The sequence below is a fragment of the Caloenas nicobarica genome, chromosome 2 (assembly GCF_036013445.1).
Source record: "Caloenas nicobarica isolate bCalNic1 chromosome 2, bCalNic1.hap1, whole genome shotgun sequence".
NCBI classification, from domain to species: domain Eukaryota; kingdom Metazoa; phylum Chordata; class Aves; order Columbiformes; family Columbidae; genus Caloenas; species Caloenas nicobarica.
Window position 1 is genome coordinate 48,280,597 of NC_088246.1, and position 13,012 is coordinate 48,293,608.

At 37.0% G+C, this 13,012-nt stretch overlaps 1 protein-coding gene across 4 annotated transcripts in view; it reads right to left on the bottom strand.

Moving 5' to 3' along the window:
- Nucleotides 1–13,012, bottom strand: part of ULK4 (unc-51 like kinase 4) — a 240,662-nt gene that overhangs the window by 47,326 nt on the left and 180,324 nt on the right. For all 4 annotated transcript variants that reach the window (XM_065628834.1, XM_065628835.1, XM_065628833.1 and 1 more), the window contains exon 34: nt 10,112–10,297. In XM_065628834.1, the coding sequence (XP_065484906.1) occupies nt 10,112–10,297 (186 nt within the window). The remainder of the gene's footprint in view (nt 1–10,111; nt 10,298–13,012) is intronic.

Genomic DNA, 13,012 nt, shown 5'->3' on the forward strand with positions numbered 1-13,012 from the left:
CAATAAGCCTATTCACTACCATTACTAAGGTAAAGATGAGATTTTCACCCACAAAATACAATATTATGCACTGCGGAACATACCATTTTGACTTTTCAACGTATATGAGAGTTATGCTCTACAACAGGTCTCTTGCAATTAAGTACACCACTATATTTCCTTAAAAAATGAGATTTTTACATCATTGAGGCTATTTGATACTATAAAGTCACATGCATCTATTGATCCATTTCTAAACGACTACTACATATTACTAGAGAAAGTACTCTTTTATTAATATTAAAGGATTTAGGTAATCATCTGCTTTTAACAAGACTGAGGATTGCATGTCAACTTCACTGCTCTCAAAATGCCCCCTGAAATGCCTAAAAAAACAAGCTGTATAAGCAGAGGAGAGCTGGCATGCAAATTACGAGACATTCTTATGCTGCATCATATAAACTCATCAACCAGGCATTGCATCCAGGAGAAAGCATCTGCTGTATGAAATTTAGGACACTAATTCACAGTCCATAGAACACTGCATCACCACAAATTAAATTTGTTATAAATTTATAATGATGTTCGTATAAAAACATTACATTTTAGTAGTTTAAAGAAGTGACAGCACTGGGTACTTTATAAATGTTTAACTAGTAGAGTCTTCATAATTTAAAATGTTGAGGTTTCAACACTGGAGATCCTGGATTGAATCACTGTTTGAATTGGGGGGGGGTCAGTTACTGTAGAAATCTACTGAAAGTCTAACCTCAATACACACAAATGCTATTTTTAAACATAACCTTGTTTCAAAACACTTATGTGAATCATGGACTCATTTGAAACCGTGCAGCTTCATACAGATACAGTTACCATTGCCAGGGATTAGCATGGGCCCTCTGTTGGGGAACTTCAGAAGTATGCACTTATTGTTAACGCGTACGTCAGCCAACCATTAGATGCATGAGATATCCAGGGAAAAAACTTCAAGTATTTTGGATTCTTTCACTGCATTTACGTTTTGACTGATGCTTCTAAAATAATTTTCACCTTTGATCTTTCCAATAAGTTCTAACTCCTTAAACACTGCCTGTCTTTTGCTTCATATGGTCAGATTGCTCGGTCTCTTTACTACAACCAGCATACTTTTGTTGTATCTGTGTCATATTTGTACTCACAATTTCCATCTGACAGACAAGCTACATATGAAATGCCCTGTCAATATATTTGTCTCCTTTGCCTATGTTATGTGCCTCAGAGTCCCACATCTGTACTGCTTGATGGCCAAGCACTGTCTCCCTCTACAATATACCCCTTTAAGCACTCTAACTATATTCCCTGTTTATCTGCATCCACACATTTGCTATTAAATCAAGCTCTGTGTAACTTGCAGAGTTGCTCATGGCAAGATTTTTGGGAACACCCACTTTTCAGCAGTGCCCCAGTCTTACACAATGAAGAGGGTAAGGATCTAGACAAAGTGTTGTTTGCCAGGTGCCATATTAAAGAGCAGAACTTGAAATACATTTAAAAAATCTACTGATAGAAACATTGGCAAGTAAAATAAGGGAGCGCTGAGGATTAACGTAGTCTGGCTGTCCAGCACTAGATGATTTAGAAGTCACAGGAAGGACCACTCCTTTCCAACCAGGAATCTAATTCCTACATTAGATTTCCTCCTGGTACATGGTAGTTAAAATTTTACTTACACACTGAAACATAATAGACTATTTCACCCTCAGTAAACTTGTCAGCAAGGAGACTGAGTTTAAGAGAACAGATGTAATAAAAAGGGAGGTTTTGTTGAAGGATTTGCAATATGAGTTTGCAAAAATTCACAGTAAACCTGTTTTCCACAGGTACCTGTATCTCATTTTCAACATGGGCAACAAAATCTTTTAAAGCTCTTTTAGTTTCTGGAAATGGCCCCATATGAAGACTACATGAAGACCAAGGATTTTGAAATACTCCTGTGACCATAACAATTGAAGTTAGGAATAAAATGAAGATACTTTTGTATTAATAATCAGGAGCAACTAGTCAAATTCCCATTCCTGCTTGCACAGAACTGAACGCTGCCCAAGGATCCATTTTAGACAGGATGGTCATCCTCATATTGAATTATTTCCTGTTTGGGAGAGTCCCTTTCGGGCAATACCTTCAGTTTATTTTGAAGACAGGAAACAAGCTGGATTGTTCTTGGGAGCAAGAAATGCCTTTTTACTTTGTTTGCAGTGAGTTTACTACAATGGGGTCCTGGTCTACAAGCACTAATGCAATTCAGTTATAATAATAATGAAAGCAGCAACTACTGCTCATACACTGCTATTAATGTTACAGACCCAAGAAATATGTGCAACCTGGTATTAATGCTCAAACTGAGAAAATATTTTTAGCAATTTAATCCCATTTGACTAGTGTTGGTAGATCCTCTTAGAAAAATATTGTTAATGTTTACTACTCCTTATCAAAGGACCTGAAATATTTTGCAAACATTAAGCATCCCAGCAGCTTATAAGGGCTGGCAAGTAATATTAAACATAAAGCTGCTAGGACAAAGTAGAAAGCAGCAAAAATAGGAGCCATCCAGCTGTGCATTAGAAAGTTGTCAGCATCAGGCAAACACTAAAGAAAAATGAAGGAAAGCCATTAAAATAGCCCTGTGTTTGAACTTCTGGGTTGGGAATGGGAGAACTCACTGTACGATTTGCTAGCAAAGCAGGTGTTTGTCTGTGTGGTGGAAATACCAGAGGAAGGGTAGTGTGCTCTCTTTGGTATGGAGAAAGCACTTCACAGTTACAGTAAAAACACTGACAGCAAATTAGTCATTGCATAAGTGTAAATGTATAAAACAAAACAGCACCTCTAGATTAAGATAACCACGGATACTCCAGACATATCACCAGCTGCAAAAAGGTGGGAACTAAATCACATGAAAAGTTGGAAGTCCCAGTTAATATTGCCTTAATCAAAAGCTTCCAAACTATAAAAACTGCTGTATACCCTCCAAAATGTTAAGTTAATTGTATTAAAAATTCCTCATCATCTGACCTTATGCATCCCTACTTAATGTTCTGATTTTACCACAGGTTATGTGAAACCTAGTATTTTTAACAGAACAGGCTTGTGGAATACAGTGATCAGTTAAAAAAAACCTCAGCTTAGATTCACTTAAAATACAATTTTAATTCCCATAGTTATTCAGAATTTCTTGACACTTTGAGTTAAGAATACCTCAAGTCACATACAAAAAGAAAATACGCTGTGTTTATGGTTACACATACACAGGGATACAAGCTATACCACATAAATTGAATTTAGAGCAAGTGTAGTCAGAGAAGTACAAAATTCACACAGCAGAAGAGCATGCTGATCCAGCCAGAAATAAGCAATCCTATAAGCCTGGACAATCTTATCGAGATTTAAATATTTGCCTTTTCTATGAGAAGAAATAAGCAAAACATTCCTGTACCATCTAGTGCTTTGGGTCAAAAAACAGCAAAGTTTTCTGTGATCTGGTATCAGCCACAGAACTTCTGGACAGGATCAAAAGTGACAAGACAGGGGAAGATAAGAATTCCAGGGACCGCATCAGTGACTGAGACTTACCCAAGGATACATATCCTGTTTAATTTCATGAGACAGAAGGATAAGTACTGGAAGAAACCCCATCAGTATACAAGTTCAGAATGCTGCACTTAAAAATGTTGGCAGCTGAAAGATGGATATTGTAAAATTCAAAGAGGTAAGTGAAAAGGAGGTCTAATCAGAAACAGAGAAGACCTATCAAAATTCTTTCAGTGCCCTAACCAAGTGTGTAAATCTAAATACCAAAATATTCTCTGATCTTCGCCAGTGGAAACCATAGGATGCAAATGCCAAAAAAAGATAAAGCCAAGGACAGTGTCACCATATTGTAATTCTCAGCATCCTGAAAACACTCCATGAGTTGCACAAATTATAAATGAGCCTGAATTTAGCCCTTCACAAGCTACATAAACCAGGTACACAGGTCATTAACATGCATGTGCCTCTAAGGTGAAACAGTATCTAACCATTTCAGACGAAAAATGAAAAGTCTTATTGAACATATGCAGTGAAAATTTGTATCCTGGACTTTGAAACACAGAATGTAATTAGTCAAGTTAAAATTAACCATGTATAGTACTACGAAAAATGTGACAGGATCTGAAATGATAATCAACTACAATATCCATGTCACATCTGGTTATGCTAAGTATTACTAGACATACTAATAAAGTTTTCATACAGTACTTTAGAAAAATGCTTTTTGAAAAGCTATGATATTCTTAATATCAAGTAAACAATTATAAGCTAAATAATCCACATTTTAGGACTTGGTACTGCTCATAGAATGTCTGAGAAGAAACTGGTATATTATTACGTTTTGACTATTAACAATTACACTTTCTCATTGACTAAATGCTTTCCTGCTTAGTGCTACTGAAAATGCTTTACTAAGCTTAAAAAACAAAAAATCTTCCACCAGGGTTTAACAATGGAAGTATAATGTATGTGATGTTACAAAGTGGGGAAAAAAGAAGTTCAAAATACGGCTTAAGTGAAATTTAAAAAAATATCTAAATCACTGAGGTAAATTGATCAATATTGGCTTAATTGTCTGTTCAATAAACAACAAAGTGCAGCAAAGGGGCTGCACCGCAAGAGAACTGTGCCCACCAAATGTTGAATTTGTTTAAATTATACAATACTAGCTCTATTTAAATCATTGTTTAATGGTTGGTTTAATTATATTAGAGTAGTTGTGATTAGCTGCATTCATCTTCTGAGTAAATTAAACCAGCTTTTCTGAACTCTTTGCCGTAAACTCAATATATTGCTTCTTGACCAAAGGGAAAGGCCTGGCCCAGCAATTCCAACTCACAAATATCCCTGCTGACTGCTAATATCCATCAGGGACATTGTAATGTTTTGCTTTGCTTAAAGGAGAGTCATTAGATTGCATTGCAGTCAAACCATATGCAAACTCAAAAAGTGACACTGAAAAGCTTACTTTGGGACTAGGTTAAAACCCAGAATGGAGGAGGAGGAGAGAGGTCTCCCTTTTGTCCCATTTTCTTCCTCCCATGTCAGGGTATGACAAGGCTGGGGGTGCCATGGTGGATGGCTGCCATGTCACTTCAGGCCCTGGAGGCCTCCCCAGCGCTCATCTCTGCGGACTCTCTCCAATTTAACTAAAAACTCCAAAGCAAAGGCCTGTCCGAGTGTGCAAACAGAGAGAGCTTCACCTCATGGCAGGAAGGGTGAAGAGGCATTACCCTTCCCATGAATTTGCTTCTAAGCATTTTGAGAAACCCATCCTGTTTACGATCTGCATAATGTATCTTAATGCTGATTAGCTTTTTTTCTTGGGGAGTGATCTTAAGTTGTTTGTATCTAATGAAATGCTTCATCCTACCCAAGGCCATTACTCTACTAGACTGAAGCCAACAAAACATGGTCTATAAAGAAGGGATGCAGGCTTGGTAACAACTTGAAAATAAAAGACTAATACTAATGAAGGGTATAAATTGTTCATATAAGAGTCAGCAGACTTTTAAAAGACATGTAATTTAAGGAGAACATACATAACGTGTGCCTTTATAGTGAGTATACCCATACATGTCAGTAATCCATAAGTAACTATTATATTCACAGTCTAACAAGCATCCCTGTTATTCCTTAGAGCAATGGAATACTATGGATTGCCTTAGTAATTAATGAAACTAATTAAAGGCATGCTTAAAAGAGCCAGGTTAGAAGAAAGATGCATAAGAAGTTTTTCTCCAGCTAACTGAGCCAATTCGAGAGCACTGTGCTCTCTCAGCAGGATATACAACAGGTTCCGGCAGCTTTGTAAGGCTCTGGGAAGGCAGATTCTGCTGGGAATTGCTGCACAAGCACCTCCTTGTGGCGCTGAATCCTTGGAGCTGATACTATCTGAAAATCTGTCAGGATTTTGCTTCAGCTTCTTTGAGGGAAGCTCCCTGCAGACATATTTGCAGGAATCTACTGAGGAGCAAATCTCCAGCAAGACGTTCAACTTCGAGAGGGATTGCAGAATTGCTGCCCTAAATAAAACATTTGTCCTACCTGGACTGTGTATCTCTTCAAGCTCTAAATGTCTTTCCCCATAATACATGATCAGTGACTAATATAACGAGGACCTAATCAGGAAACTATCAAGAGTAAAAATACATATATTTTAATATATGAACACACAACTGTCAATTCAAAAGATGTGAACTCAACACACCTCTGCATAAAACTCGATGATATTGTTGCTAATCCGCATGACAGAAATACTTAGAGACGCATAACTTGAATGATATTTTAGACGTCATGACCAGTGGCTCCCCAGGCTTTGGTTCACTGGAAACAGGATAGTAAGTCTGGCTGCAGATGCACAGTGATGCCCTAGCCGTGGCCCAAACTGGCAGGGAGAGCAAGTTAGTGTTTCAACAGCCCTACAATGAAATTAATGAAACTTACGGAATTTTGCCACAGCTCAAGTATTGTCATTCTAGTCTTAACATCTTTACTATGCAATCTAATACAATTTGAAAAATCCTTACATGTATCGCCCAGAGTACCTGACATGCAGATAACATCCTAAATGTCTTAGCTTCTCACAAATAAAGAATGGAAAACTTTTTGACAGTTAAGATATGAAAATTAGTGAAAATGAGGTTCTAGAAAGATATCAGAAGGAAAAAAAGTGTGATTTGGGTGGAATTCAAATATACTTTCTGACAAGTACTTAAGGTAGAAGTCACAGAACAAAAGTTCACTCTCCACAGTGAGTGCAAATTTGCCTGTTAAAGCCTGATGCTTATTCACATTTCTCAGAGGAATTTTTCCTTGTTGCTAGATGGAATAAAAAGAGTCTTCTCTTATTTTGAAAGCTGAAACCTTTTATTTGTCAGTAGTCAGCTGTAATTTGACAGTGATTATGTGTGTGGTAGAGATATTGGTCAGTTCAATAAAAATTCTGTTGATAATCACGTGACTTTACCTTACATACTAGATGGTAAATTGAGATGTCAGGTACATTTTTTCCTCTAGGGAAAAGAGAAGTGAAAAACTTCTCAGTAAAGCAGGCAAAAATCAAACTATTTGCTTCCCAAATAAAAATTTCCTGCACTTCATAAATAAATACTTTAATCTAGATGATTTACTGGACTGTGACAAGATGCACTATGTCTTCACAGAAGAGATGAAGTGATAAGATAGTGATTTCCATAAAGGGTGGCAGGAGAGGCTCTCAGAACCAAAGAATAGGACAAGATCACTCCTCTGACGTCACTGATTCGTGACACAAATGCTGCTAAAAAAGATGAAGAATATCTGAAGAGCAATATTGTCTAACACAAGGTGAAGCAACCAGAACAAGAGAGTTAGTAAAAGGGCTGAAGGGGAAAAAACCCCAAACCACGAAACCCTCTTTCTTCAATCCAATAACCTTATTCAGTTTCTATCCGTTATATCAATGCCAGTGACAGAATATACTTGAAAAAAGATTGGTTAACTTGGGCCTGACAGAGCCAGAAGCTTTGAATGCTTAGAGGTGGTTATAAAACAAAACAAACAAACAAAAACCCAGAAAGACAGTTAATGCTACCTCTTTAAAGCTTTTAAATGATCCTCATCTACACAGTTACAAAAGTTAGTGCAAAGCACTTTTTTTCTGGTTTTCACCCTTAATGAGCTTTTAAAAGGGGATATTCAGGGCGATTCCATTAATAAGTCTGTATGAGGATAATCCACACTCCCTCCAGTCTGGCCCCCTCCTCCAACTACTGGAGACAAAACTTAATGAATGAATACTACTAAATTAAAACAACACATCCAAATAAGTTTCCATTTCTTCAAGGTAAACTCATACGTCAACAAATTCTGTGACATGCTTTAAATTGAAGACTGAAATTGAGACACCTGTCTCCATTGGCTCACTGGAGTCATATGAAACACTTGAGCTAGTCACACTGCTATGCCTTTTCGTTATTTCCAGAAACACATGCTATAAAGCCAGCTATAGCATAAACACACTGAATTCCCTTTGTATATTCCTGTCTTACATAAGCAATACCTGTGCCTGTAACAACAAAGTTCATATGACTGCAGATCGGAAAGATGCTCTGTACAATCACTGATTGGCAAGAATAGAAATTGGTGTGCTTAATGATCCCTCGATTAAAATATTGCTCAGATATTAAAAAAAACCAAAACCAAACCAAAACCACACACTGCTCTAGGCTTCAAAATTCAACATGAATAGCTGATGTGGGCTGAATCCTTCTTAAATAGATATGATTATATTTCAATGTCTTTAGTGAGTGTGACAATTTTGACAAGATAATCATCTCCTCTGAACACGACTTTTTAAGGTTTAGAGAAATAAGGTAAGATTTATTAAATAATCTGTCAAATTATCTATGAACCCTACTTTCAAAAGAAATCCTATGATCTCATTAAAATAATTACAGAAAATCTATGCCTGATATTATAAAAAACAAGTACGAGTACCATTGGTATAGAAAAGAGAAATCTCAAAGTATGGGAACTTGCAAGATTCAAAAGGTGATGGCGTACCTTTCTTAAGGTAATCAACAGAAGCTTCTGTGTTAAATATCCAGCAAGCTAGGTCAAATTTTGAACCACAGTCCTTAAAACGGAGGGAAAGGAAACAAGTCTGTAGCTATGCTAAAATCAAACAATCTAGATATGTATATTGCAGCCTTGTTTTTCTTTCCTTTCCTCACAATTTGTCGCTTCTTTTATTGCTTTTGGGGAAGAGCAAAAACCAGAAGTACGCAGCACAAGAATTACAGAGAAAGAGAAGCACAGATGCGAGCAAAAAATCAATAGGAACTGTCTTTAAAAAACCTTTCCTAGAATTCTCTTTTTAAGGAACAGCATGAAAAATAAAGGAGTGATACCTGAGAGGATGTCAAGAATTAGATAAATTATCCATTCTAAACATCATTTCAATTTTAATTTTATATATTCATGCATCTTTTAGGTAGAGATAGGAGCGAGCAAAACTGGGAGGAAGGGTATGGTGTTTACTTTCCTGTGATGTAAATACAACAGGAATGAGAAAGACGCCAGGAACAGCTCTGAAACCTCTACAACAGGGATGTCAAACTCATTTTCAGCAGGGGCCACATCAGCCTGGCGGTTGCCTTCAAAGGGCCGAATGTGATTTTAGGATTGTATGAATGTAGGAGTAGTTACATTTATGGTTACTTCCTCTTAACTCTGAAAGCAGGACGACTCCTGCTGCCATTGATTATGACCTTACTCTAATAGTGAGTGCTGCACTTGCAAAATTCAAGTGTCTTCTGCCTCTTACATGGGGGAAGTTACCCTCTTTTAATTGAAAACTCCTGCTCTGGAAGAATAAAGGGTGAAGTAATCAACCAATGCAAGGTGACAATGCAGACAAAGCTTCTTACCAAGGTACTTCAAGATAAAAACCATACTAGTATACGAGAGAATGTTACAGATACAGAAGGTTTTCCATCTAAGCGACTGGAAAGACACAAGACTGCTGTCATGCCGCTGTGTCAAAGCACGACAGAATTGAAACTCCTTCCCATCAACAACATCACCAAACTAATACCCACTGACTGGCACTCTGCATTACAGCCACTCCAGCAGAAGCTGTCCCTGTCACTCAGTGAGAACCAGGAGTCAACACTCCGTGGACAAACCTATTTCAAGTACAAAATGGCATTTCATTTACCGTGAAATCAAGTACCGTGTTTCTGAACAGCTATTTAATGCTACAAGGTTAGTTCTTTCAGAAGGCATTCAGAAAATTGTTCTGATACTTCATAAAGCTGAAGTACTAAACAAATATATAAATAACAGTTGTTTAAATAGCTGAATGATTAACTGAAATAGGAGAAATCCAACAATCATTTCGTAAGAGGTTCTTCCAGAGAAGTTACCAGAAATTTAAAGACATGAAATTTAACTTCGCATGTTTTGTTTTCAAAATTCTTTTATACTCTGTTTTACTTTAGGAGGAAAAAAACAGCCCCCAAATTATCCAGTAATATAAAAGAAACATATGGACTTCAAAAATGTTTAGCAGCCAACTCACCAATCTCTTTATAATTCTCAACAAAAGCTTCAGTTTTCGTGGATCTTTTTTGGACTTCAGTACTTCAGCAAAGCTGTCCATGTTTTCTGGAGACATACTCTCCTGACTGCTCCCTCCATACAGCTGAACCAGCAATGATAAGCACTGCGAAGCACTCTCAAATATATCAGTATCTTCACTGGGAAGCTAAAAATGAAAAAACAAAAATCAAACTCGTATTTCAGAAAAAGTGCGTATCAGTGGCGATTTGGAAGAGCATTAACATCTGCATTGTGCCAGGAAATAATGATTTCTAGTTGATTGACTCAAAATTCCATTAAGTTGAGCCTAATAAAGTGATGAAAATATAAGTAAAATATATCTGTTCTTAAGCAGCAGAGTAACAATGTCTCCACGACGATTCTATCAAATAGCAACATCATAAAAGCTCTGAAACTGTTGCTTCCAACTCTGTTATTTTGCTTTAAATAGAAGCAGTAATAGCAGAAAGTATTATTACAGCCATCATGGCTAATCTTCTACATAATGCACGCCATACAACTTCATTTAATTATTTCTACATTAAGCCTATGGCTTCTGGTTGAGGTAAAGGCTATCTAGCTATTTAATGGATTTTAGGTGGTCACATTGGGAGGTACATTTTGCAGATTTTAAATATTTTCCTGAATTCTAGATTTTCTGCACTCCTTTGAAGAACAGACACTGAAGCAGGCCCTAGCCATGGGATGGAAAAACTCTTTCCTGGGAAGAAAAATTATGGAAAAGATTTGGAGCCATGGCTAATAATCATCTTTAAATGAGCTTCTGGTAGTATGACACAGCTATCAAAATTATTTTATCTTTCTTCAAAGTACAGTCTGGAAATAATGAGTAGACGTATTATATTGTGCTTGTATTTGACACTGTTGGAACAACAAGAGGGAAAACATCTAGTTTTAGCACAGACAGGTCATGAAAGCAAGTGAAAAAAAATCATAGAGGTTTCTTGCGAACAGGCAAGAGGATGACAGATTGGAAAACATAACAGCAAACGTCTGAAGGAATTCAATGTCTACAGCTTATCAAAGGGAGGGTTAAAGGGCACTTGATCACATTCTCTCAGTTACATGTGAGAAAAAGCAGGCTGAGGATAGGTTACCTCCTTTACCTGAAGAAGGACTGGTAAGAGACGATAGCTCAAAACTTTAGATAAAGCAATTCAAATTAGAAGGAAGATAATACTTTCATTTCATTTTTTCTTTCTTTTTTTTTCTTTCATAAGAGTGAGTAACCACTGAAACAACTTTCTTAGAACTGAGACAGGTTCTTCATCACAGACAATTTATATATCATAAAAATATTTTTTCTAAACCAATAACAAAATCCTCTAATATAACAAAGAATTAATTTAGCAAAGTCCGATGTCTGTTATATAAGATCCTAGAATAAATGATTACAATAGCCTTTTCTGGCCTTACTGTCTATGAACTGAACAAAGTAAACCAGTGCTGGTCTTAACCAATAAGGTATAGAAGTATAAAAGCACCTCATCACTCCTACTCAGTTTTTTAATTCCAAAAATACTATTTAAACACAAAGCTAGATTAAAGTACAGTTAACAGACTATCCTTCTGGACAATAAAAAGGGAAACCATTTATATTATCTGTCTAACCATTTATATAATATGCCCAACCACTTCTAGAATGATTACTTATTTAATCTGCAGTATGAACTTCTGAAGTTTTTTTCATTTTAAGAAAAACCCAGTTACTTTAAAGCAATCTTGGAACATATTATCAGACATATACTCCTTAAATATTCAAGAAGCAGTTCCCCAGGGATCTGTATGCAAATACAACCCTGTTTTCCATTATCTTCATAGAGCTGGCTGTTTAAAACAGACTGAACTGAGATGTAAGCCCTGAATACATAGCCCCAAGACATATCACATTCTATTTGACCTAATGCTATGCAATTGACAGGACCACTGCAGCTATTTCTTCCACAGTTCTGCTATATGCTTTTTCTTCATTCCAAATTAAACGCTACCTATTTGATCATTTCCTTTCCAACATCCAGAATTATCTAATAACATCATCAACGTAAATAGCAAGGCTAAAAAAGAGAAAAAGCTACAAATAGTAACAAGCTTTACAGCTCCATTTATACCTTCAATCCTTATCAAATGAAAAAAAAAATCCACTGATCTCACCAGGGGCTTTGAGACAACTTGTATTTCCCTCACTGAAAAAAAATGCTATTAGATAAAGGAAAAATTAAACTACTTTAATGTACCTCTCTCATCCCTTTTAAAAGCAGCACTCTAACTTACAGTTTGTTACTAGATCAGTGTAGACAGGTATATCAACCACTCCGTGAAGAAAATCACAGCACAAGAACTATATTCAATCTGCAAATTTTCTTTGTGGGCTAACCAAAAATAAAAAAATCAAAAAAATCAGTCAACATTTGGATAGATCCGTCCTTGCCCTGGTATTGCAGTGGAGGCCAGTTCCCTGTGCTCCATAAGCACAAAATCCCATGTGTCATCAGTAACCACAACAGGCACACTTGGAAGCGAGACTGTTTTTCTAAGATATTCACTAAATACCATAGGAGCGGAAAGGCATCCGTCTCTGCAGAGGACTTCCCCTACAACAACCTTGTGTGAAGAAATACATAAAGCACCACATCCTTTGCAGTTCTGCCTGACACCAGGAGGGTACGTGCCTTTCAAGAAAGCCAAGGAGCATGTCCAGGCTGTCAGCGTTATTCCCAAGGCAGGCTGTCTTCAGCAGGAGTCCCCAGGTAGTGAGACGATGTAGAGGAAGGAGCTGAGCTTGGGTCAATGGCTTTGCTTATCTCCTCCTGGCATGCCCAACCCTTTATCACTCTTGCTGTTGCTCTTTGTCCCCTCACCA